Here is a 27,305-nt window from a genome sequence, read left to right as displayed (position 1 = left end):
ATGAAAATCTACAAAAACATATAGAATAGAATAGAATAGAATAGAATAGAATAGAATAGAATAGAATAGAATAGAATAGAATAGAATAGAATAGAATTTTTTATTGGCTAAGTGTGATTGGACACACAAGGAATTTGTCTTGGTGCATATGCTCTCAGTGTACATAAAAGAAAAGATACGTTCATCAAGGTACAACATTTACAACACAAATGATGGTCAATATAATCAAGCAACGAATCACCGAACACCTAGAAGCAAACAAAGTAATAACCAAAAGCCAACATGGGTTTGTCAAAAACAGATCATGCCAGACTAATCTTATCGCATTCTTTGACAAAATGACAAAATTAGTAGACCAGAGGAATGCTGTCGATATAATTTACTTGGACTTCAGTAAAGCATTTGATAAAGTAGACCATAACCTACTACTAGATAAAGTAGAAAAATGTGGGTTAGACAGCACCACCACCAGATAGATTCGTAACTGGCTGACCAACCGCACTCAACATGTAGTCCTCAACGGAACTACATCCACATGGAGGGAAGTATGCAGTGGAGTACCTCAAGGCTCTGTTTTAGGCCCAGTACTCTTCAACATCTTCATCAATGACTTGGACGAGGGGAAATTCATCAAATTTGCAGATGACACCAAGCTGGCAGGAATAGCCAACACTCCAGAAGATAGGCTCAAGTTACAGAAAGATCTTGACAGACTTGAACATTGGGCGCTATCTAACAAAATGAAATTCAACAGTGAAAAAAGTAAGGTTCTACATTTAGGCCAAAAAAACAAAATGCACCAGTACCATATATGTGGTACCTTGCTCAATAGTAGTACCTGTGAGAGGGATCTTGGAGTCCTAGTGGATAACCATTTAGATATGAGCCAGCAGTGTGCAGCAGCTGCTAAAAAAGCCAACACAGTTCTGGGCTGCATAAACAGAGGGATAGAATCAAGATCACGTGAAGTGTTAGTACCACTTTATAATGCCTTGGTAAGGCCACAGTTGGAATATTGCATCCAGTTTTGGTCGCCATGATGTAAAAAAGATGTTGAGACTCTAGAAAGAGTGCAGAGAAGAGCAACAAAGATGATTAGGGGACTGGAGGCTAAAACATATGAAGAACGGTTGCAGGAGCTGGGTATGTCTAGTTTAATAAAAAGAAGGACTAGGGGAGACATGATAGCTGTGTTCCAATATCTCAGGGGTTGCCACAAAGAAGAGGGAGTCGGGCTGTTCTCCAAAGCACCTGAGGGTAGAACAAGAAGCAATGGGTGGAAACTGATCAAAGAAAGAAGCAACTTAGAACTAAGGAGAAATTTCCTGACAGTTAGAACAATTAATAAGTGGAACGACTTGCCTTCAGAAGTTGTGAATATATCAATATAAATCATAAGGATTGCCAGCAACAAAGTTACAGTCATAAGTGGAAAGAGATTGGTGATGGGAACGATGAGAAGATTAATAGTAGTGCAGATTCAGTAAATAGTTTGACAGTGTTGAGGGAATTATTTGTTTAGCAGAGTAATGGCCTTCTGGAAAAAACTGTTCTTGTGTCTTGTTATTCTGGTGTGCAGTGCTCTATAGCGTCGTTTTGAGGGTAGGAGTTGAAACAGTTTATGTCCTGGATGTGATATATTTATTTATTTACTTTTGGAGGATATCTTTGAGTCAGTGTTGATTCCTATCTGGATATGTCCCTGCAGTTTTCTTGGCAACTTTTTTTGATAGTGGTGTACCTTAAGGCAGAGAAAGGATGACTGGTCCCAAATCACCCAACTAACTTTGTCCAAAAGGTGGGAGATTAGAACTCACCGTCTCCCATTTTCTAGGCTGGTGTCTCAATCACAAGACCAAAGTGGCTCACTTATATTTATTTGCCTTATTTAATATAGAATCCATACATCTGCAAATGACTTTGGGTGGCTTAAACTTTAACCACCAGAACAATACAAGTAAGGAACTGTGGTTCATCTATGTTAGCGGCAGCCAGTTTTATTGAATTATAAAGTTTAGAAATGGTATTGTTATTGTTGTGACCCAGGTTCCTGGACCCAGACTCCTGGACTCGGATGATTCAGAAAATGAGGGAGAAGACCTGGCAAGCCCTGTTTCTCTTGAGCCCTCTCCCTCCCTGGCACCCACTCAAAGGGAGGGGAGGGGCCAGGCCTGATTCTCCGGGCCTTCTTCTGATTTGGCAACGCCCAAGAACAGTTTTGGAGGGACGCAAGATTACGAAGGCTTGATCGACGTGCGCAGCAGCGGAAGAGTTGGGACAAAGCCAAGTCATAATTGTCATGCAGTGACATCTGCAGAGACTATAAATAGGAGGCGGGACTTCCTGGTTTTTTGTCTCGGACAAAGCAATGAATTTGGCGCGAGCTAACTATTTCATGGAGGGAAGAATATATTCGTGAGTAATTCTGGCCTTATCTATAATTTCCTCGTTATCTCCAGAAACTTGGCAGGCCCGTGGGTAGGCGTGGCCAGGACATGTATCTATGTAAATAAAAGGAAAAAAGGAAGGCCTCTGACGGACTCTTTGCTGGGAGTATTGGGGAAGGAAACAGAACATTTTGTCCAAGACCTGACTAAAACATCTTCCACCAAAGATGGATCAGCAGCAGGTACAGCAGCAGTTAGAGCAGCTACAGCGGCTAATCAACAGCTCCAGCAGCAAGTGGCTCACTTGGCAGGCCAACTTGCTGCCAGGAATGTGCCTGCAGCCCCCATCCTCCCACCTCCTCCTCGCCGCAAGTGCCCGATAACCGTGCGGATAAGTTTTCTGGGCAGCCTGAGATGTTCCCGACCTTCTTGGGACAGTGCCAGCTCTACATGGCTATGAGGCCAGAGGATTTCCCAGACGACCGGGCTAAGGTGGCCTTCGTGATTAACCTTCTTTCCGGCTCGGCTGCTCGATGGGCCACGCCCTCTTGCTCCAGGACAGCCCCTGCTGGCGGACCAACAGCGTTTTGGCAGCACCTCGCACCATGTATGAGGACCCGTTCGAATGCTGACGGCAACCAGGCGCCTTAAGGAACTCCGTCAAGGAAACGCCCCTGCAGGAGTACATCGCGAATTTCGTCTTTTGTGCCAGGACTCTGACTGGAATGATGCAGCGCTGGTGGGCGCGTTCAGGAGGGACTCTCAGAGGAATTGCAAGGCGAGCTGGCCCGCGTGGGCGCGCGGACCCTCGACAACTTGGTGCCCTTGTCTCCGCCTCGATGCCCGTCTGCAGCGGCGACCGTCCCGTCGCACCCCGGGACCCTCCGTCGACATCTGCACCCCACTTCCTGCACCACCAGCACCCAGGGTCGCCCCACGTTTTGTAACCGCTGCGGAAGAGCCCATGGAGTTGGGGCGGCCAGACCTCGCCTAACAGCCCAGGAGGCGGAACCGGGCGCCAAGGGGATTGTGCCTGTACTGTGGGAGCCCGCCACGCCCGCTTCTTGCCCCAAGCGAAGTGGGGCACGCCGCCGTCCCGAATCACAGCGTGACCAATCGGAAGCGGGCAGGCCCGACCTCGGGAAACCCTAGGTCGGGCACGCATAAGCCCCACTGGACGTTATGGAAGTAGACTCTGGGCCCCTCGGCATCTGATTCTGGACACACGGATATGGTTGGGGAACCAGTCGGACGGGCTCCAGGCGCATGCGCTGGTGGACTCAGGGGCCACAACAAACTTTATGGACCAGGCCTTTGTGACCCAGTTTGCGGTCCCGTGGTTCCGGTGGACCCTCCGATGCGGTAGAGACAATTGATGGGCGAGAACTGGTGTCCGGCCCCATTAAATTCGCCACCCAGCCTTTGCGCCTGGCTATTGGGGACCATGAGGAGGCGATCCAGTTTTATGTCACGGCGGACCTTCATTTTCCCTTGGTCCTTGGGTTGGCCTGGCGGACCCACGATCCTCAGGTGGCCTGGTCGCGAACGCCATCTCTTTCCCGAGTCTGCAGTCGTCGATCACATCCGCCACACCTGTGCCGGCCAGAACGTCCCCACCGCTGCCATCACCTTGCCTCCTGAGCTGGCGGACTTCGCCCGGCGTGTTCAGCGAGAAGGAGGCGGACCGACTACCCCGCATCGGCCCCTCGATTGCCCGTGGACCTTCTGCCCAACGCACCACTGCCTGTGGGACGCCTGTATTCCATGTCGGGCCGAGTTGGCGCCTCAGGGACTTCCTGGACAAAAACCTGGCCCGAGGTTCATCCGGCCTTCAAAGTCCCCTCTCGGCCCCGGTCCTCTTTGTGAAGAAGAAGACAGGGACTTGCGCCTATGCTGTGATTACCGCCGGCTAACGCCATTACGGTGCGGAATCGCTACCCCCTGCCGCTCATCCCGGAGCTACTGGAAAGGTTGCGGGAGGCCACGATCTTCACCAAGCTCGATCTCCGGGGGGCCTACAACCTGGTGCGGATACGAAGGAGGCGAATGGAAGGCGGCATTCGGCACCCGATACGGACACTACGAATACACTGTCATGCCATTTGGGTTGACCAATGCTCCCGCCGTTTTCAGCACTTCATGAGCAGCGTGTTCCGAGACATGTTGGATCGGTTCGTGGTTATCTACCTCGGCGACATCCTGATTTACTCGGTCCAGGAAAGCCACCTTCGACACGTCAGTCTGGTTCTGCAACGCTTGCGGAGCAACAACTCAATGCGAAGCTGGAGAAATCGTCTTCTTCGGACTTCCATAGAATTCCTCGGGCATATCATCTCGCCCGAGGGCATAGCCATGGACCCATGTAAAGTAGAAGCTTTGTGTAGCTGGGAAGCCCTCGTCGGGTGAAGGATGTTCAGCGCCTGCTGGGCCGCCAACTACTACCGGACCTTCATCCGGGCTTCGCCACACTGACAGCTCCACTTACCCAGCTCCTCAGGAAGAAGGTTGCATTCGGTGGGGTCCCCGCAGCAAGAAGCATTCACAGCCCTCAAGAAAGCCTTCGTCACGGAACCCGTCCTGAGGCATCCCGACCCGCTCCGGCCTTTTGTGGTGGAAGCGGACGCGTCAATGTGGCTCTGGGGCGGTGCTGCTACAGGCTCCGGCAGAATGGTGGCACACTTTTCCCGCGCTTACTACTCCGGAAACTCAACCCTTCCGGCGCAACTACACTATCTGGGAAAAGAGTTGCTGGCTATCAAGGCTGCATTCGAGGCTTGGCGACACCATCTGGAGGGCCCGACATCAGGTGGAGGTCGAGCGGACCATCGGAATCTCGAGCACCTCACCACAGCTCGGAAGTTGAACCAGCGGCAGATCCGGTGGTCGTTGTTTTGCCGGTTCAACTTCCGCGTGACCTACATTCCCAGCGGTCACAACCGGAGGCGGATGCCCTGTCCGCAAGCCAGAGTACCTCTGCGCCAAGGACCCCTTCCTCCACGGACAGTGCTGCCGGCAGAAGCCTTGGCCGCAGCACGGGAGCCAGTGGACTTGCGGGCCCAGGTGCGAGGCGCAGCGCCAGGACGCCTGGTCGCAGCAAAGGAGAGCGGAGGTGGGCCCCACGTCTCCTTGGACCTTGGAGGAGGACTTACTCAAGTTTCGGGGGCGATTATATGTACCCACAGGACCACTCCGAGCCCTCGTCATGACCCAGTGCCACGACAACCCTGCAGCAGGACATTTTGGGTTCTTCAAGACCCTCCACCTGGTGACACGGACCTTTTGGTGGCCCAGTGCGGCATGATATACATGCCTACGTGACATCCTGCGTACCGTGCCGCCAAGCCAAGACCACCACGGAGGCCCCTCCCGGCCTCCACCAACCCTTGCCGACACCCGACAGACCCTGGGGGGCGATCTCTATGGATTTCCTGACAGACCTGCCGCCGTCCTCTGGGTTCACCACGGTGCTGGTGGTGGTGGACATGCTCACCAAGATGGCACACTTCATCCCATGCCGCTGGACTGCCCACAGCCGCAAAACGCCCGCCTCTTTCTGCAGCACATCTTCCGCCTCCATGGTCTACCGGACAGGGTGGTTTCGGACCGGAGTTCAGTTCACAGCCCGCTTCTGGAAGAGCCTGATGGCGCGTTGGAGGTGCAGGTATGTCTGTCGTCATCGCACCATCCGGAGACCGACGGGGTACAGAGAAGGTCATCGGTATACTGGAACAGTATCTCCGTTGCTTCATCAACCAGCAACAGGACAACTGGGCCGACTACCTGTCTCTGGCGGAGTTTGCTTTTAACAACTCTCAGCACACCTCTACTCAGATGACCCGTTCTTTGCCAATGTGGGGTACCATCCGCTCTTCCCTCTGGCACCACCGGACTCTCCTGTTCCCGAACGCAGACCTTCCTGACGGAATTGCATGCGGTCCAACAGTTGGTACGTCAGCAGCTGAATCGGGCAAAGGAGGACTACAACGGTCCGCTGACCGCTCCCGACGGGCAACGCCCCGCTGGCAGTTGGAGACCGGGTGGCTCTCACCAAACACCTCCCGTCCGACCGCCCGGTAAAGAAGTTGGACCACCGATTCATCGGCCCGTTCCCTGTCGAGGCAGTCATCAACCCGGTAGCCTACCGACTGACCTGCCACGATCCATGCGGATCCACCCGTTTTCACGGTCCCTTCTGGTTCCTGAGGCCACACGAGTCCCCTTCGGTGCCCAACAGCACCCGTCACTGTCGCCGAGGACGGGTCGGAGAATCTGAAGTCCACAGCGTCTGAGACTCTCGCTGGCTAAAGGGTCGTTTCAATATTTGATCGCGTGGAAGGGATACGGGACTGATTTCTCCTGGGTAGATGCCTCCGGCGTTCATGCCCTGACCTGGTGCAGGCCTTCCATGAGCAGAACCCAGCCCGACCGCATCCCGATCGTCAGCCCGGGGAAGGGCCCTGCGGTGAGGATAGTGTTGTGACCCAGGTTCCTGGACCCAGACTCCTGGACTCGGATGATTCAGAAAATGAGGAGAAGACCTGGCAAGCCCTGTTTCTCTTGAGCCCTCTCCTCCCTGGCACCCACTCAAAGGGAGGGGCCGGCACGCCTGATTCTCCCGGCCTTCTTCTGATTTGGCAACGCCCAAGAACAGTTTTGGAGGGACGCAAGATTACGAAGGCTTGATCGACGTGCGCAGCAGCGGAAGAGTTGGGACAAAGCCAAGTCATAATTGTCATGCAGTGACATCTGCAGAGACTATAAATAGGAGGCGGGACTTCCTGGTTTTTTGTCTCGGACAAAGCAATGAATTTGGCGCGAGCTAACTATTTCATGGAGGGAAGAATATATTCGTGAGTAATTCTGGCCTTATCTATAATTTCCTCGTTATCTCCAGAAACTTGGCAGGCCCGTGGGTAGACGTGGCCAGGACATGTATCTATGTAAATAAAAGGGAAAAAAAAGGAAGGCCTCTGACGGACTCTTTGCTGGGAGTATTGGGGGAAGGGAAACAGAACAGTTATGTCATATGCCTCCTGGAGAAGCTTGGTGTGATAGAAGGCAAATAAATTGTGTAAATGGACATGTAAGCTCTGTTTTTGGTGTTTAAAGAAGTCATGTCTACAATGAAATCTTTAGGACACGGGTGAAATCTACTTACCATTCTTACCGGTTCGGAAGTGCTCACGCGCGTGTCACATGCATGCACAGACCTTCTGCGCATGCGCAAAACTTTCTGCGCATGCGCAGAAGGTAAAAAACACATTACTTCCTGGTTAAAACCAGGAAGTAATGACACCCGGGAAGGTGGGCGGAGCTTTGCTTCACCATCGCTACCAGATTGCCGAACTACCGGCCATGATTGCTAGCGGATCACACGATCCGGTCCGATCCGGGAGCATTTCACCCCTGCTTCAGGAGGGCGGATTGAGGTAACGTTAGAGATAAACAAATCAAACAATCATTCAGAGTTTGATCCAAGTCCAGGTTCACGTCTACTAGGAAGAGAATTATTCCTGGATGTCACCGTTTTGTGAGCCGTTCAGCTTCCAAGCAATAGAAATCCTTCCATTAATTATTGATTTATTTAGCATCTGAGGAGAACATGACAAAGGAGAAGCAAATGTATATGGCAATCCTCGACTTATGACCACAATTGCAGGCAAAGTTTAGGTTGCTAAGTGAGAAATTTGTCAAGTGCCCTGTTACGACCTATGTGAAACATTTTTAAATGAGTTTTGCCCCGTTTTACGACCTTTCTTGCCACTGTTGTTGTTTTTTTAATTTGCATTTATATCCCGCCCTTCTCCGAAGACTCAGGGCGGCTTACACTATGTCAAGCAATAGTCTTCATCCATTTATATATTATATACAAAGTCAACTTATTGCCCCCAACAATCTGGGTCCTCATTTTACCTACCTTATAAAGCAGTGGTTCTCAACCTTTATATTGCTGTGACCCCTTTAATACAATTCCCCACGATCTGGCGACCCCAACCATAAAATTATTTTCGTTTTGAATTTATCGTGCCCGAAGCCGTATTGGCTAGCGATCTGAACTGCTTGCGATTGCCTTGAGGACGGAGGCATTAAAGCGGAGACTCCTCCCCTATTAAGTTTATGGCGCCTGAAGCCAGATTAGGCTAGCGATTGGGAGTGATTGCAGCTGGATTGAGAGGGAGACATCAGAGCAAAGATTTCTCTCTTTTTTAATTCATCGCGCCTGAAGCCGAATTCGGCTAGCGATTTGAAGAGCCTGCAGCTGGCTTGTGGAGTCAACCACTGGAGCGCGATTCTTCGACTATAAATAGGAGGCGGGACTTCCTGGTTTTTGGACAAAGCAATGAATTTGGCGCGAGCTAACTATTTCATGGAGGGAAGAATATATTCGTGAGTAATTCTGGCCTTATCTATAATTTCCTCGTTATCTCCAGAAACTTGGCAGGCCCGTGGGTAGACGTGGCCAGGACATGTATCTATGTAAATAAAAGGGAAAAAAAAGGAAGGCCTCTGACGGACTCTTTGCTGGGAGTATTGGGGGAAGGGAAACAGAACAGTTATGTCATATGCCTCCTGGAGAAGCTTGGTGTGATAGAAGGCAACTAAATTGTGTAAATGGACGTGTAAGCTCTGTTTCTGGTGTTTAAAGAAGTCATGAAATCTTTAGGACACGGGTGAAATCTACTTACCATTCTTACCGGTTCGGAAGTGCTCACGCGCATGTCACATGCATGCACAGACCTTCTGCGCATGCGCAAAACTTTCTGCGCATGCGCAGAAGGTAAAAAACACATTACTTCCTGGTTAAAACCAGGAAGTAATGACACCCGGGAGGGTGGGCGGAGCTTTGCTTCGCCATCGCTACCAGATTGCCGAACTACCAGCTATGATTGCTACCGGATCGCATGATCCGGTCCGATCCGGGAGCATTTCACCCCTGCTTCAGGAGGGCGGATTGATGTACCATTAGAGATAAACAAATCAAACAATCATTCAGAGTTTGATCCAAGTCCAGGTTCACGTCTACTAGGAAGAGAATTATTCCTGGATGTCATCGTTTTGTGAGCCGTTCAGCTTCCAAGCAATAGAAATCCCTGCTATACTTATTGATTTATTTAGCAGGACAACATGACAAAGGAGAAGCAAACGTATATGGCAGTCCTCGACTTATGACCACAATTGCAGGCAAAGTTTAGGTTGCTAAGTGAGAAATTTGTCAAGTGCCCTGTTACGACCTATGTGAAACATTTGTTAAATGAGTTTTGCCCCGTTTTACGACCTTTCTTGCCACCGTTGTTTTTTTTTTAATTTGCATTTATATCCCGCCCTTCTCCGAAGACTCAGGGCGGCTTACACTATGTCAAGCAATAGTCTTCATCCATTTGTATATTATATACAAAGTCAACTTATTGCCCCCAACAATCTGGGTCCTCATTTTACCTACCTTATAAAGCAGTGGTTCTCAACCTTTATATTGCTGTGACCCCTTTAATACAATTCCCCACAATCTGGCGATCCCAACCATAAAATTATTTTCATTTTGAATTTATCGCGCCTGAAGCTGTATTGGCTAGCGATCTGAACTGCCTGCGATTGCCTTGAGGACGGAGCCATTAAAGCAGAGACTCCTCCCCTATTAAGTTTATCGCACCTGAAGCCAGATTAGGCTAGCGATTGGGAGTGATTGCAGCTGGATTGAGAGGGAGACATCAGAGCAAAGATTTCTCTCTTTTTTAATTCATCGCATCTGAAGCCGAATTCGGCTAACGATTTGAAGAGCCTGCAGCTGGTTTGTGGAGTCAACCACTGGAGCGCGATTCTTCGACTCGCAAGTATACTTCCCATATTTCCGATGGTCTTAGGCGACCCCTGGCAAATCGTCATTCGACCCCCAATGGGGTCCCGACCCACAGGTTGAGAACCGCTGTTATAAAGGATGGAAGGCTGAGTCAACCTTGGGCCTGGTGGGACTTGAACCTGCAGTAATTGCAAGCAGCTGCTGTTAATAACAGACTGCCTTACCAGTCTGAGCCACCAGAGGCCCTGGCGTTAAGTGAACCCCTGCAGTTGTGACGTGAGTCGCATGGTTGTTAAGTGAATCTGGCTTCCCACTGACTTGGCTTGTCGGAAGGGCGCAAAAGGGGATCGCATGACCCCCGGGACACTGCAACCGTCATAAATGTGAGTCAATGGCCAAGCATCCAAATGTAAATCACGTGATGCTGCAATGGTCATAAGGGTGAAAAATGGTCATCGGTCCCTTTCTTCAGTGCCGTTGTAACTTAGAATGGTCACTAAATGAATTGTTGTAAGTCGAGGACTCCCTGTACATAGAATCCACGTAACTATATACAAAACTTCCCCGGGGGGATGTGGCAGTCGTCTCATAACTGGATGTCCAGTTATTTTTCACAGCCATGAAAAACAGAACTTGTATAAAATCAAATGGCCCTTTCGGGGATTTAGCATTGCTGCCATGATGGAACATAAAGGAGATCTTAATAAAAGTATTTGAGAACTGTTAAGTCCTCAAGTGAAAAATAAAAAGAGAACTCCAGTTTGGGAAAAGGCAACAGAAAGAAATTGGAAATACCTTCTTTCCTCTGATTTTTAATAAAGGAGAATATTTGTTGCTGAGAATATCTCAGGGGCTGCCACAAAGAAGAGGGAGTCAAGCTATTCTCCAAAGCACCCGAGGGTAGAACAAGAAGCAACGGGTGGAAACTAATCAAGGAGAGAAGCAACCTAGAACGAAGGAGAAATTTCCTGACAGTTAGAACAATTAATTCATGGAACAGCTTGCCTCCAGAAGTTGTAAATGCTCCAACACTGGAAGGTTTTAAGAAGATGTTGGATAACCCTTTGTCTGAAGTGGTGTAAGGTTTCCTGCCTAGGCAGGGGGTTGGACTAGAAGACCTCCAAGGTACCTTCCAACTCTGTTATTCTAAATTCTAAACAATGTGTTAGAAGGGCATTTCTACCTGTTCTCCCACTAGATTCCCACGAGAACTCTTCTCACTTAATGCGGAATGTCATATTGGTTTGCAGGAGAAGAACATAGCTCTTCATTTGGCAGCCATGAACGGACATGCAGATGTATTACAGAAATTGCTAGAAGTCGTCGTGGACCTAGATGACAAGAATGCAGTGAGTATAAAACAGAAAAATATGTTTCCCCCACCCCCCAGTAGGAAACATGGAAATTTAATGCCAAGTCTTTTTCTTCAATTGTGGTAAAAGCCAACGCAGGCTACATAACATAAGGCAGGTATATGCCACAGTCATCCTTCTCTTGACCCCTTGCCTTGATTTAGTTGTTTGGGGAGTTCTTGGAGGCCTCTGAGCTTTTTTGTTTTCTTGCAGATCTTTCTTGGTTGTTTTCTCCAGAGCTAGCGCTGAAGATGTTACTTGGTTGGGTAATGAAACATTTGCAAGAGAACAACCAAGCTCAGAGAGCACCAAGGACCCAACTGAAGATATAACCTGGTGAGGTAACAAAACATCTTCAAGAAAACAGCCAAGCTCAGAGAGCACCCAAAATTTCACAGCTCAACCCTGAGCTACAGAAATTCTCTTCTATTTAGTTGTCTTTCCAGATTGCATCATCTTAAACTGCCCTTAAACTAAAATCCTAAACTAAAAAGGCGTTTGCTCCTGAGGAGGAAAGCTATGGCAAACCTAGATAGCTTACTAAAAAGTAGAGACATCACCCTGCCAGCCAAAGTGTGTATAGTCAAGGCGATGGTTTTCCCAGTTGCAATGGATAGCTGTGAAAGTTGGACCATAAGAAAGGCTGAGCGCCGAAGAATTGAAGCCTTTGAACTCTGGTGCTGGAGAAGACTCCTGCGAGTCCCTTGGACTGCAAGGCGATCAAACCGGTCAGTCCTAGAGGAGATCAACCCCGACTGCTCTTTAGAAGGCCAGATACTGAAGATGAAACTGAAATACTTTGGCCACCTAATGAGAAGGAAGGACTCCCTGGAGAAGAACCTAATGCTGGGAAAGATTGAGGGCAAAAGAAGAAGGGGATGGCAGAGAATGAGGTGGCTGGATGGAGCCACTGAAGCAGTTAGTGTGAGCTTAAATAGACTCCAGAGGATAGTAGAGGACGGGAAGGCCTGGACAAACATTGTCCATGGGGTTGTGATGGGTAAGACACGACTTCGCAACTAACAACAACAACAAAACTGCCCCAGTGCTCCTTCTGTCTTATACCAATTCCATCTTCTTCCTGAAAAAGCTGCTTTGCAGTTCTCATTTGTGCGTACAATGACCATAGATATGCTACTATGTTGTGTTTCCCTAACTGTGTGAGGACTAATTCTCGCACCTGAAAAGGACAACCAGGGCTTATTTTTCCTGTTTTTTTCCAGGAAGGGATGACTTCCCTGCATTTAGCTGCTGAGGGAGGACACAATGATTGCATCCATCTGCTTCTAGAAGCTGGCTGTGAAGTCAATGCCCAAACGCAGGTATGGTTAGTTGATTCGAAAGATTTGGTCAAGGGGTATAGGAAGAATATTTATTTTTCATTTATAGAATAGAATGTTATACAGTATATATATTATAATAGAATATATAATAAAATATATAGAAAGGAATAGGAGTAGAGTAGAGTAGAGTAGAGTAGAGTAGAGTAGAGTAGAGTAGAGTAGAATAGAATAGAATAGAATATTGGAATGAAGAATAGAATAGAATAGAATAGAATAGAATAGAATAGAATAGAATAGAATAGAATAGAATAGAATAGAATATTGGAATGAAGAATAGAATAGAATAGAATAGAATAGAATAGAATAGAATAGAATAGAATAGAATAGACTTCTTTATTGGCCAAGTGTAATTGGACACACAAGGAATTAGTCTTTGGTCCATAAGCTCTCAGTGTACATAAAAAAATACATTCATCAAGAGCCATAAGATACAACACAATGATAGTCATAGGATACTAAATAAGCAATCAACATAAATCATACTAGGAAACTAAATAAAACAATATAATCGTAAAGATACATGCAACAAGGTTATAGTCGTTAAGTAGAAGGAAGTAGGTGCTAGGAAGGATGAGAAGAAGAATAGTAATACCGTCTTAGTAAATAGTTTGACAGTGTTGTGGGAATTAGTTGTTTAGCAGAGTTATCTATTTATTTGCTTCATTTCTATACCCCCGTGATCACGGGGAGGCTACAATGGTCGTAAGGATGATAAACATTCATAAGTGACTTTTTTCAGTGGCCTTGTAACTCTGAACGGTCGCTAAATAAATGGTTGTATCATATGTAAAGTACTAGCTGTAGTCGATTTTTGTGAGCTTGTGTTGCCTAAAGATGTCCCCCTGATCCTTTTTTTCCCCCCAGAAAAAAATGACCTGCCTTCATTATGCTGCACTGAATGGCTATGTAGACATGGCCAAAACCCTCCTTGGTGCAGGAATCCAGACAGATGCTCTGAATTACGTAAGTGACTGATTTCATCAGCTGCAACCCGAGTGTCTTCAAAGCTCCCAGTAGTGGGAACAGGCACATCCTCTGAGTTCAGCTGGGTTTCCCTTTGAAGTAACCTCTGGTTACTTCAGAAGGGGCCTCTGGTGGCTCAGACTGCTAAGACAGTCTGTTATTAACACAGCTGCTTGCAATTACTGCAGGTTCAAGTCCCACCACGCCCAAGGTTGACTCAGCCTTCCATCCTTTATAAGGTAGGTAAAATGAGGACCCAGATTGTTGGGGGCAATAAGTTGACTTTGTATATAATATACAAATGGATGAAGACTATTGGTTAACATAGTGTAAGCCGCCCTGAGTCTTCGGAGAAGGGTGGGATATAAATGCAAATAAAAAAAAAAAGTATCACATAGGAGCCGTGGTGGCACAGTGGTTAGAATGCGGTATTGCAAGCTAATTCTGCCAACTGCCAACAGTTTGATCCTGACCGGCTCAAGTTTGACTCAGCCTTCCATCCTTCCGAGGTTGGTAAAATGAGGACTCAGATTGTTGGGGGCAAGAGGCTGACTCAGTAAACTGCTTAGAGTTTGACAAAATAAATAAATAAAAATAAAAAAATAAATAGAGAGGGCTGTAAAGCACTGTAAAGCGGTATATAAATAAGTGCTATTGCTATTGCTATATCTCCAAATCAGGAGTGAAATCTACTTACCTTCCCTAACAGTTCGGAAGTGCGCGCACTGTGTGCCTGTTCCCCCTTTCTCACGCTCGCGCACACATCACAAACATTTTTGGACCCTCTGCACATGCGCAAAGCCTTCTGCGCATGCACAGAGGGTAAAAAACAGATTACTTCCTGGTTAAAACCAGGAAGTAACAATGTCCAGGCAGGTGGGCGGAGCACCGTGCTGCCGCCGCTACCGATTCTCCGAACCATCACCTGCCACTGCTATTGGTTCGTCGGAACCAGTGTGAACCAGTAGCATTTCACCCCTGCTCCAAATAGAGGGAACGGGCACATTCTCTGAGTTCAACTGGGTTTCCCTTCAAAGTATCACATAGGAGCCATGGTGGCTCAGTGGTTAGAAGAATGCAGTGTTGCAGGCTAATTTTGCCTACTGCCAACAGTTCGATCCTGACCAGCTCAAGGTTGACTCAGCCTTCCATCCTTCCGAGATGGGTAAAAGGAGGACCCAGATTGTTTGGAGCAATATGCGCATTCTCTAAACTGCTTAGAGAGGGCTGTAAAGCACTATGAAGCATTATATAATTCTAAGTGCAATTACTATTGCTATTCCACCCTTCCTCTATCTGGAACATCCCCTGATGCGACCAGAGGATTGGCAGCTGAGAACTCCAGGAGTGTCAGACTTCCGGCTACTATTAGAACCGGACACTGTGTGCACAATGATTCTGGGATGCAGCTCTGAGATGCATACGGTTATTACAAGAACAAGGAAAGAAAGAAACTCAGCAGCAACTGCCAAAGTATGAACTGAAAGCCCTATTTATAGCAAAAGCAAGGTTCAGTTCCTGTTTCTGTTTCTCCCACCTGCGGGCCACAATTGACGAAAGATCTCCCACATGTTGGTGTGGAAGGAAAGTTTATTATTGAATAAACTAGCCGGAGGAAAGATGGTTTGCTTTTCTCCTGTTTGAACCCAACAGCAATCAAGACTCCAAATTTTGGGCTTTAGACAACTTAGAACTACGCCAACTTCAGTCTGACCTAAGCGTAGTACATAAAATTATCTACCACAATGTCCTACCTGTCAATGACTACTTTAGCTTCAACCACAACAATACACGAGCAAATAATAGATACAAACTCAAGGTAAACCGCTCCAGACTAGAACATGTCCTAATGTTCCTTTTTACTTACTCTTTTCATGTATCCAAATTATGTTTATACTTTTACCTGTTATCTTATATATGATTGACAAATAAATAAATAAATAAATAAATAAAAATGGCGTTTCTAGAGAAATTTTTCCCAGGGCTGTCCCCTTTGATTTTAACTCTGTCTTGGGACAAGGAGAAGGCTGTTAAACTCAATGCATACACAACTGACCAGAAAGCAGTTGTTTTAATTTGTGGGGTACTTTGGGATTAATGCTGAGTCTTCTGAATTAGTCACCTGGGTCTGTTCCCCCCACCCCATGGCCCAGGAGAATGTGTAGCTAGTCCTCTAACTTAGGACCACAATTGAGCCCAAAATTTCTGTTGCAAAAGCGAGACAGTTATTAAGAGAATTTTGTCCTGTTTTAGTCTGGCCAGAAAAGGATGAGGATAAGAGACCGATGGACAAAACAAGAGGAAGAAATTGGAAGAGCTGGGTTAAGCTAAGGATGGCCAGCTCTTTGTCTTTAGGCAGCAATCTGAAAGCCAGATGCAGTTAGTCCTCAATGTACGTCCATTATTGAGCCCCAAATTTCTGTTGCTAAGCGAGACATTTGTTAGGTGAGCTTTGCCCCATTTGGCGGCCTTTCTTGCCACGTTTGTTAAGTGAATCTCTGACGTTGTTAAGACAATGACACGGTTTTTAAGTGACTTTGCTTGTCAGAAGACCCCAAAAAGTGTTCACATAATCCCGGGACACGGCAACCGTCATAAATAATATGAACCATTTGCCAAGCATCCAAATTTTGATCACCTGTCCATGGGGAGGCTGCAACGGTCATAAGTGTGAAAAACAGTCCTAAGTCATTTTTTCACTGCCGTTGTAAGTTCAGACAAGGTCAGCAAATAACCGCGACTTGCATGAAGTTCCAGTGTGGGTTTTCCAATCAGCAAAATGCAACGTAGATTTGCTCAATGCTCCAAGTATTAACGTTGCTTTTTTTTCCCCCACAGCAAAATGCATCAGCTATGCACATTGCGGTGCTACGGAACTACCCAGCCATTGTCAAACTTCTCATTGATGCTGAATGTGACCTTGATGTTCCTGATAACGTAAGACTTTTTAAACTATGGTGACCAATATGTTTAAGATCTAACAAAGCTTTGGCAGCAGATTAGAGTACTTGCAAGCTCTTTACCTAATTCATCATCATCATCCTCTTTTAACGACCCCATAATCCCTTGCAGGGTGGAGTCTGGGCAACTGAATGGAGCTGAGTGTTTACTGGCTGGATGCTCTTCCTGTCGCCATGGCGGAGGTTTTCCCCCCAGCAGATATATTCTCATTGTGCCCAGAGAGAGAACTATCTGCCTCTACCTAGGATCGAACTCACAGCCTCCTGATTGTGAGGCGAGAGCTCCACCTCTAGGCACCACTCAAGCTCTTTACCTCATTGATGGCATTTTAATGAGGCCGAAGCAATTGTGGGAAAGGAGATGCTTAGTTTAAGGGAGGGTGTGTGCGCTTCTGTGCGCTTTGAAGCACAGCTCTTCTCTTCAAATCCTCAGCGCTGCACCAGTTTCATTTCTTTTAATTAAATTATTTATTCAGTTTAGTTGCTACTCCACTCCGGAACATCTCTGGGCAGCTCGGAACATAAGGAAGATAAAATTTAATATGAATAGGGAAAGCAAGAAAAAAAAGCAAGTTAAAGAGACGACAAGGAAAAAAATTGAGAACGAAATGGCAATTCTGGCCAACAACTGATCAAACATACACAGATAATAGCTCAGTCACCTTAAATGAATGTCTGGGAGAAGATAATGGCATCTGAGCAGGATCCACCTGGATATCAAGGGGATCTCATTCCAGAAGGCAGATGCCACAACAAGAGAAAGGGCACTTCCTGGGTCTTTGCAGATGGCATTGCTTGGTTGAAGATTCTTGGAGCTCTATGCATTGGTTGTAAACTGAAAATTAAGTTCACTTGCTGGAATTCTTTATCTGATAGTTCAGGCATCAGGTTAGAAACCGGGAATCCGGGAGTTCTAGGCCCACCTTGGGCGTGAAAGCTGGCTGTGTTCCTCTCTCTCCTCCCAACTCACCTCACAGGGTTGTTGCTGTTGTTGTAAAGACAAAAGGAGGAGTTGTTGTTAGTTGCGAAATCGGGTCCGACCGATCACAACCCCGTGGACAACGTTCCTCCAGGCCTTCTTGTCCTCTACCATCCCCTGGAGTCCATTTAAGCTCACCCCGACTGCTTCAGTGACTCCATCCAGCCACCTCATTCTCTGTCTGTTATGTATTAACAGTTGTGCCTTTAAATATTTGAGCGGGAAATCAGCACGTTGCTGATTGGACGAAGCCTCCAGCAGAACTGTATAAAAGGAGAGGTTTTTCCCCCAGCCTGTTGCTGGGTTCACCCTATATAAAAGAGCTGTTGTCACTACCCTGGTCTCCAGCCTCGTTACTTCCCGAACATAACATTGGCGACGAAGGTGGGATCTCGAGGCTAAGGGGAACCAGAACCGAGCTGAAGCACGCTAGTTCCGAACCCAGCAAACTCAGGGCAGAAACGCGGAAATGGCAAACACGCCGCCCGCACCGTACAACCCGGGCAAGGAGAAATGGGGAACATATATGACCCGTTTCGAAAGCTTTCTAGAAGCCAACGAGCTACAGGGGATCCCTGATAACCGCAAACGGGCTTACTTCCTAAGCCATTGCGGGCCGGAGGTAATCGAGATTGCGGAAGCCCTGGCAGAGCCAACGCCGATACAATCGGTATCGTGGCCGACTCTGCAAACTTTGCTGAAGAACCATTTCGCACCGACGCCGTCCAAATACGTGCAGCGGTTTGAATTCGGAGAACGTAGACAGATGGAGGGCGAGTCCATCGGAGACTACATGGCCGCTTTAAGAAGAGCGTCCAAGGACTGCGGATACCGAGACTTAGACGAAGTGCTACTCGAGCAACTCATCCGAGGGGTCAAGGACATCCGCCTACGGCGACGACTGCTAGCCAGGAGCAACCTGACCCTAGCCACCGCTCTGGACGAAGCCAGAGCACACGAAATGTCTACTAAAGCAGCAGAGACCCTGCAAAAGCCTCTTCAATCCAAGGCGAGCGCAAAGCCAACGCCAGTACACCAGGAGGAGATTCAGTCCGAATCCGAAGGTGAGGGCGAGGATGAGGAAGGGGTCTGCCGGACCGAGAAACGCGACACTGAGGACCGTGACGAGTGCGGTAGCTGCGGAGGGCAGCATCAGCGCCAACGCTGCAGGTTTAAAGATGCAACATGCCGGCGGTGTGGGAAGAAAGGACACTTAGCTCAGGTTTGCAGAGCGGCCCAACCTTCCCGCCGAAAATTCAAATCGGCCAATCAAAACGCGGAACCGGAAAGGCGGCCCGCGATTGGTTCAAACAAGAAAGGCGCGAAGTCTAACCAAACGACTGTCATTATAGGCCGCGCCTCAACCAAAGTGGAAAAGAAAATTTTCACAAAGCCCAAGATCGAGGGAGTACGGTGCAGGCTTGAAGTAGATACGGGATCAGCGATCACCATCATGTCCTGGGACACTCTGGCAAAGTCGCTGCCGTCCGTCGCGAAGCGCCATCTGCAAGCACAGCGGCTACGAGTACACGACTACCAGGGGAATCGCATCCCTGTTCGAGGGACCACCTCCGTCCGAGTCGAGTCCGGCCCTCACAAAAAGACCCTGCCCATCACGATCGTCGAAGGAACTCTGCCCAGTCTGTTGGGACTAGACTGGTTTCGTGCCCTGGGCATGGGAGTGACTGGCATCTACAGAAGTGACTGCAATTTGAAAGACATTCTCTTTAACGAGTTCGAAGATGTCTTCAAGGACTGCCTGGGCAAGTACAAGGGACCCCTATTTCCTTCAACTTAGACCCCAGGTAGCCCCATTAGGCTTAAGGCGAGGAGAGTCCTTTGCCCTAAAACCAAAAATCGATAAGGAGCTGGACAAGCTCATAAATCAGGGATTTTGGTGCCAGTCGATCACGCAAAGTGGGAGGCGCCAATCGTCACCCCATTAAACCGGACGGGTCAATTAGAATTTGCGCTGACTACAAGGCGACGCTTAACAAAGCCTTACAGAAAAGCGCGTGCCGGTTCCGTGGTGCAACACTTATTGCACTCTTTGGGGCAAGGGCAAGTCTTTGCAAAGTTAGACTTGGCCCAAGCCTACCAACAACTGCCAGTAGACGCCCGCACAGCCGAAGCCCAAACGATTGTGACGCACAGGGGGGCATTCAAGTGCACCCGATTGCAATTTGGGGTTAGTGTGGCACCAGGGCTGTTCCAAAACCTGATGGAACGACTACTGCAAGGGCTCCCAGGGGTAGTTCCCTACTTCGATGATGTCCTAATTTCAGGGGAAAACATGGAGGAATTGGGGGAGCGTTTAAGAAAGGTCTTGAGCATTTTCCGGACAGCTGGATTAAAAGTCAAGACAAATAAATGTCAGATAGGGGTCGAATCGGTCGATTTCTTGGGCTACCGGATAGACAAGAAAGGAATTCACCCTACTGAGAGCAAGGTTAAGGCAATTAGGAAGGCTCCAGCGCCCAAAAACAAAGCAGAGCTGCAGGCATTCCTGGGATTGGTTAATTTTTACGCGGTCTTTTTAAAGAACAAAGCAACCGCTATGGAACCGCTGCATAGGCTCTTAGGAAAAATACTGTTTGGTCTTGGGAAAGTCAGAAAATAGGGCTTTTGAAGCAGTAAAGAACCTGCTCTCAAGTGATAGCCTGCTCATCCAATATCACGACTCACTACCCCTAGTGCTGGTTTGCGATCGTCACCTTATGGGGTGGGGCTGTACTCAGCCATAGACTTCAAACGGCACAGAAGCCCCTATAGCGTTCTACTCTAGAACGATGTCCTCCCCAGAGAGGAACTATAGCCAATTAGACAAAGAAGCATTAGCCATTGTATCAGGGGTCAAAAAATTCCATGAGTATGTCTTTGGGCGGAATTTTGAAATCGTGACTGACCACAGACCGTTATTGGGACTACTGGCTGGCGACCGGCCAACACCTGTGGCACTGTCGCCACGTTTGACTCGATGGACTATATTTTTAGCCGCTTACTCATACAAGCTGCAGCATCGACCGGGAAAAGAAGTGGGGCATGCAGACGCTTTGAGCCGATGCCCACTGCCGGGGGCGACCGAAGATCCCACTCCGGGGACACCCATCCTCCTTATTGACTCGTTGGACTCTGGCCCAGTCACATCAAAGGAAGTGGCTCGGGCATCATACCGGGACATTGTGTTAAGGACTGTACTCGGTTGGGTACAGAGAGGGTGGCCCGCTGCACCGGGCGAACGGTTCAAAGAATTTGTTAAGAAACGTGATGAGCTCTCGGCTCAAGGGGGGTGCCTGTTATGGGGTGATCGTGTAATAATTCCTGTTAAGTTAAGGGGCAAGGTATTGGACCTCCTCCACGAGGTCACCCAGGCATCGTAAGGATGAAGGGTTAGCTAGTAGCTATGTATGGTGGCCACTCATGGACGCAGAGATTGCTGAGAGGGTAGGGAAATGCCAAGCTTGCCAAGAGTCCAGACCGCTACCTCCAACAGCCCCAGTCAGAGAATGGGAAAAGCCCCAAGGGCCTTGGTCAAGAATCCACATTGACTTTGCTGGCCCCTTTCACGGCCAAACGTTCCTAGTGGTGGTGGACGCATTTTCCAAATGGTTAGAGATCATACTTATGAAGTCCACCACAGCCGAAACAGTAATCGCAACCCTGCGCCACCTATTCGCAACTCACGGGTTGCGGACACTCTGGTGTCCGACAATGAGCCCCAATTCACGGCAGCCCAGTTTGAAGAGTACCTGGCAGAGGAAGGCATCCGACATGCCCTCTCTGCACCTTTCCACCCTGCGTCGAATGGCCTTGCAGGCGTTCCGTCCGGGCGCTAAGGAGGCATTGTCCAGGCTCAAGCCAGGTGACTGGCAAACAAAAATAGACTTTCCTAGCCGTCCAGCACAGAACCCCAAGCACAGCCACTGGGAAAAGCCCAGCCGAATTGCTATTGGGACGAAAACTCCGGTGCCCACTTGACCGTTTGAACCCCCATTACACACCCGAGGGTTACAAGGGGGAGATAGAAAAAACAAGGGAAATGAGCATAGGCGACCGGGTGTGGGCCCGAAACTATGGGGACGGCCCTAGTTGGCTCGCAGGACAAGTAACAAGAGTAACAGGGCCAAAATCGTATGTGGTAGAGCTACCAGACAACCGAATGTGGCGGCGCCACATAGATCAGTTAAGGAAACGAATAACTGACCAAACCGAACCAACAGAGACAGGTAATGACCAATACCACTTTGAATCCACAGCTGACAATGACCGGGGGCGCAAGACTTAGCTGAGGTCCCAGAGTTCCAGCGACGCCATCAGGTCCCGAGGGAAACAGCAAGGAAAATCCCAAAATTAATCCAAGGCCGGATGGCCAAGAAAAAGTCGGCCAATAATCCAGAGCCCGATGGCCCAGAGAAAGAGCTGGGAGGAGAAAACAGCCCCTCCGCATGAAGTTCCAGTGTGGGTTTTCCAATCAGCAGAATGCAACGTAGATTTGCTCAATGCTCCAAGTATTAACGTTGCTTTTTTCCCCCCCACAGCAAAATGCATCAGCTATGCACATTGCGGTGCTACGGAACTACCCAGCCATTGTCAAACTTCTCATTGATGCTGAATGTGACCTTGATGTTCCTGATAACGTAAGACTTTTTAAACTATGGTGACCAATGTGTTTAAGATCTAACAAAGCTTTGGCAGCAGATTAGAGTACTTGCAAGCTCTTTACCTAATTCATCATCATCATCCTCTTTTAATGACCCCATAATCCCTTGCAGGGTGGAGTCTGGGTAACTGAATGGAGCTGAGTGTTTACTGGCTGGATGCTCTTCCTGTCGCCATGGCGGAGGTTTTTCCCCCAGCAGATATATTTTCATTGTGCCCAGAGAGAGAACTATCTGCCTCTACCTAGGATCGAACTCACAGCCTCCTGATTGTGAGGCGAGAGCTCCACCTCTAGGCACCACTCAAGCTCTTTACCTCATTGATGGCATTTTAATGAGGCCGAAGCAATTGTGGGAAAGGAGATGCTTAGTTTAAGGGAGGGTGTGTGCGCTTCTGTGCGCTTTGAAGCACAGCTCTTCTCTTCAAATCCTCAGCGCTGCACCAGTTTCATTTCTTTTAATTAAATTATTTATTCAGTTTAGTTGCTACTCCACTCCGGAACATCTCTGGGCAGCTCGGAACATAAGGAAGATAAAATTTAATATGAATAGGGAAAGCAAGAAAAAAAAGCAAGTTAAAGAGACGACAAGGAAAAAAATTGAGAACGAAATGGCAATTCTGGCCAACAACTGATCAAACATACACAGATAATAGCTCAGTCACCTTAAATGAATGTCTGGGAGAAGATAATGGCATCTGAGCAGGATCCACCTGGATATCAAGGGGATCTCATTCCAGAAGGCAGATGCCACAACAAGAGAAAGGGCACTTCCTGGGTCTTTGCAGATGGCATTGCTTGGTTGAAGATTCTTGGAGCTCTATGCATTGGTTGTAAACTGAAAATTAAGTTCACTTGCTGGAATTCTTTATCTGATAGTTCAGGCATCAGGTTAGAAACCGGGAATCCGGGAGTTCTAGGCCCGCCTTGGGCGTGAAAGCTGGCTGTGTTCCTCTCTCTCCTCCCAACTCACCTCACAGGGTTGTTGCTGTTGTTGTAAAGACAAAAGGAGGAGTTGTTGTTAGTTGCGAAATCGGGTCCGACCGATCACAACCCCGTGGACAACGTTCCTCCAGGCCTTCCTGTCCTCTACCATCCCCTGGAGTCCATTTAAGCTCACACCGACTGCTTCAGTGACTCCATCCAACCACCTCGTTCTCTGTCGTCCCCTTCTTCTTTTGCCCTGAATCTTTCCCAGCATTAGGCTCTTCTCCAGGGAGTCCTTCCTTCCCATTAGGTGGCCAAAGTATTTGAGTCTCATCTTCAGGATCTGGCCTTCTAAAGAGCAGTCAGGAGGAGAGGGGAGTATTAAATAAGATAACCGCCTTGAAGTATTTATAAAAATAGTAACGGTGGAATATTGGACAATTAATTAATTAAATCTCTAAATAAGATCTTTTTCTTTCAGAGAAATGGGCAGTTCATAAATGCTAAATACAAATACATACATACATACATACATACATACATACATACATACACATACATACATACATATACCTGTAGCTTTTTTTGTCTTAGTGCATCCTGGTAATGACATTATTGTGCAATCCAAGTTGGAGAAAAATTCTCTTTGAATTCAGGCAGCTGCCCCAAAATCCAAGGAATTATTGAAAGGGTTTCTCATTTCTGGGGTGAAATTGAGCAGGAATTGGGAGCTAGCATTGTGGGTCACCTAACAAGCTTTTTCCCAGGGATGAAATGCTCCCAGTTCGGACCGGATCGCCCGATACCGTAGCGATGGCGGCGGGTGATTTGGAGAACCGGTAGCAAAAATCCCTGTCCCCCCCCCCCCCCCCGCATGCCCAGCTGAGCCGCGCAATCATCAGACGTTTTCTTTTTTACTTTTAAAAGCATTTTTTCTTTGGCCAAAAAAATGCTTTTAAAAGTAAAAAAAAGCCTCTGATGATCAGGCAACTCAGCTGGGATCGTCAGAGCCTTTTAAAAGCGTTTTTTCTACAACCTCTTCAGCCAAAAAAATGCTTTTAAAAGTAAAAAAAAAGCCTCTGACGATCAGGCAATTTAGCTGGGATTGCCAGAGCTTTTTAAAAGCATTTTTTTCTACAACCTCTTCGGCTGAAAAAATGCTTTTAAAAGTAAAAAAAAGCCTCTGATGATCAGGCAACTCAGCTGGGATCGTCAGAGCCTTTTAAAAGCGTTTTTTCTACAACCTCTTCAGCCAAAAAAATGCTTTTAAAAGTAAAAAAAAAAAAGTTGGCCATGCCCACCCAGTCACATTATCCACCCCACCAAGCCACGCCCAAAGAACCGGTAGTAACAAATTTTACATTTCACCACTGCTTTTTCCGCTATGTATTCAAGATAGCCTGTGATCAGTGTGTGTGTGTGTGTTTGTGTAAGTTTTGTTGTCATTTTATATAACTTGGCACTTTTGGATGCTGATGCTGCTGTTGTCATATTACTGTTATCCTTCAGATGCTGACATTGTTTTGGTGGGTGGGTTTTTTTCCCCCCTTTCTTTCTTCCAAGAGGGAGCATTGGAATTCCATTTTAATGTGTGCCATTGTGCACACAGAAAACTGACAATAAAGGCTACTTATCTCTTATCTATCCCTTCGATTCAGTTGGCGCCCTCCTGCTGGAGCTTCTTGTCCCCATGAGGTGCCAATGAGGGAAGAGAAGGCCTCCTTGAGGCTACAGGAAAAGCTTTTAACTAGCTTCCAAAAGCGGTTGATCTCAAGGCTAAAGAACGGACGCTTCTCCCAAATTCTTTACATTGCCGATTTCTGATTCTCCTTTTTTGCCTCCAGAGGCGACAGAGTCCTCTTCATATTGCTGCAGAGCACGGAAGGCAAGATATTGCTGAGTTGATCCTCATGGCTGGGGTGAATTTAAAATTAACCGATAAGGTAACACCGCCGTCTTGCCGCTGTCTGTACGCATGAAATGTTACCTCTTTGCAAACCTGTGCCATCCATAGCCACGGGGTTTTAGCATGAGAATGCCCAGAGGACGTTTTGAAGGAAATTTACCTTATGCATCCTGCATTTAATCTACAAAAACAATTTTTTTTCAGTGAACACCCTGTCCCTATTATATTTCTTATTCCTAGAAATTCAGATGGCCCAGTCCCTGATGCTCTTACTTAAAACAGTCAAGGTAGCACCTTCCTGTTAACAACATATAGACTATAAGCCAGAAATTCCTTCCTGTTGAAGACTACTTCAGCTTCAATTGCAACAATACACGAGCACACAATAGATTTAAACTTAATGTTAACCGCTCCAATCTTGATTGCAGAAAATATGACTTCAGTAACAGAGTTGTTCATGCTTGGAATACACTACCTGACTCTGTGGTCTCTTCCCAAAATCCCCAAAGCTTCATCCAAAAACTGTCTACTATTGACCTCACCCCATTCCTAAGAGGTCTGTAAGGGGCGTGCATAAGAGCACAAACATGCCTACCGGTCCTGTCCAATTGCTTTCCTTTCGTTATATCCAATTAATATAGTTATTACATACTTATATATATGCTTATATATTATATAGTTACTTTCATGCTTATGCTTATATATACTGTTATGACAAAATAAATAAATAAAAATAAAAATAAAAAAATATTTTTGCTAGGCATAACACCTGAAAAGTATAATAGAGGGACCTTATACTTAACATTACATGTCTTGAGAGCAACAAGAATTGTATTTGCGCAGTACTGGGAAAAATCTGCAGAGGATGATGTAATTAAAAAAAAAATTTAGATTGTGCAGAAGTGGACAGATTGACACTAAAAATAAAAGCAAACGAAGATACAGAGTATTTTTGAACGTGGGACTTGTTTTATAAATGGTTGGATAGCAGAGGTAGAAATTAGGAGTGAAAAAAGTGTTATTGTATAAAAAAAAATGATCCACACAATAAGCTGTTCACTAAGCACTTATATATGTAATGTGAGAATATATAAATAAGCTGTTTAAACAAAATAGCACCCTCCTTCGGGTTATTAGGTAGTAGGTGCCCCTGAGCTTCATGCTAGGGGTAGTAGTATTGTTGTTGTTTTTATGAATAGTATTAGTTTTATTTTAGAAACTTAACCCAGCTCCTGGTGGTACATAAATGAAAGGAAGATTGCAAAATGGGCTCATGTGATTAATGATTGTGATGATTTAACAACTGTGGCAAAAAAAAAATCAGTTGTGGTCAGAGGATGCTTCATTTAATAACCGAGATGCTTAACAATGAATTTTCTGACCCCAACGGTGGTTGTAAGTCGAGGACAATCTATACATACACGATAGGGGAAATAGTTGCATCTCCTGGTCAAAACCATTGAAAGCACAGCATCTAAGGGTTCCAGTGTGAGACCTCTTTTATGTAATAACTGTATTTGAAGATAATAAATAGTGGATATATGAGTGCATTGCAGCAAACATGTCATAGATTAAATCTGTCCTTCCGGACCTCAGGATCAAAACTTCTCTGCTAGACTTCATTTTAGGTTTTGTCTAAGCCTAACATAGAGAGATCCTGGGGAGCAAGCCCACAGTGGAACATATCAGGTGTTATTTGCTTCTACGGCAGGGAATTATCAATACAATACATACTGATATTGTTTCCTGACTGCTTATTTGTAGCCTATGACTATCATTAAGTGTTTTATCATTAAGTGTTAAATTTGTACCCTATGACTATCATTAAGTGTTGTAAGTGTTGTACCTTGATGAAGGTATCTTTTCTTTTATGGACACTGAGAGCGTATGCACCAAGACAAATTCCTTGTGTGTCCAATCACACTTGGCCAATAAAAAATTCTATTCTATTCTATTCTATTCTATTCTATTCTATTCTATTCTATTCTATTCTATTCTATTCTATTCTATTCTATTCAGACTGGACTGGAAACCCA

The 27,305-nt window shown here is 46.8% G+C and overlaps 1 protein-coding gene across 1 annotated transcript in view; it reads left to right on the top strand.

Annotated features, from left to right (window-relative positions):
- The window catches only part of ANKDD1A (ankyrin repeat and death domain containing 1A), a 61,682-nt gene that overhangs the window by 17,708 nt on the left and 16,669 nt on the right, over positions 1 to 27,305 (top strand). Inside the window, exons 7-11 of the mRNA XM_058156271.1 lie at positions 11,433 to 11,531; positions 12,758 to 12,856; positions 13,742 to 13,840; positions 16,679 to 16,777; positions 25,208 to 25,306. Of these exons, the coding sequence (XP_058012254.1) occupies positions 11,433 to 11,531; positions 12,758 to 12,856; positions 13,742 to 13,840; positions 16,679 to 16,777; positions 25,208 to 25,306 (495 nt within the window). The remainder of the gene's footprint in view (positions 1 to 11,432; positions 11,532 to 12,757; positions 12,857 to 13,741; positions 13,841 to 16,678; positions 16,778 to 25,207; positions 25,307 to 27,305) is intronic.

Source organism: Ahaetulla prasina, chromosome 13 (assembly GCF_028640845.1).
Source record: "Ahaetulla prasina isolate Xishuangbanna chromosome 13, ASM2864084v1, whole genome shotgun sequence".
Classification (NCBI taxonomy): Eukaryota; Metazoa; Chordata; class Lepidosauria; order Squamata; family Colubridae; genus Ahaetulla; species Ahaetulla prasina.
The sequence above is the reverse complement of the archived record's forward strand: the minus strand, read 5'-3'. Positions and strand labels throughout refer to the sequence as shown.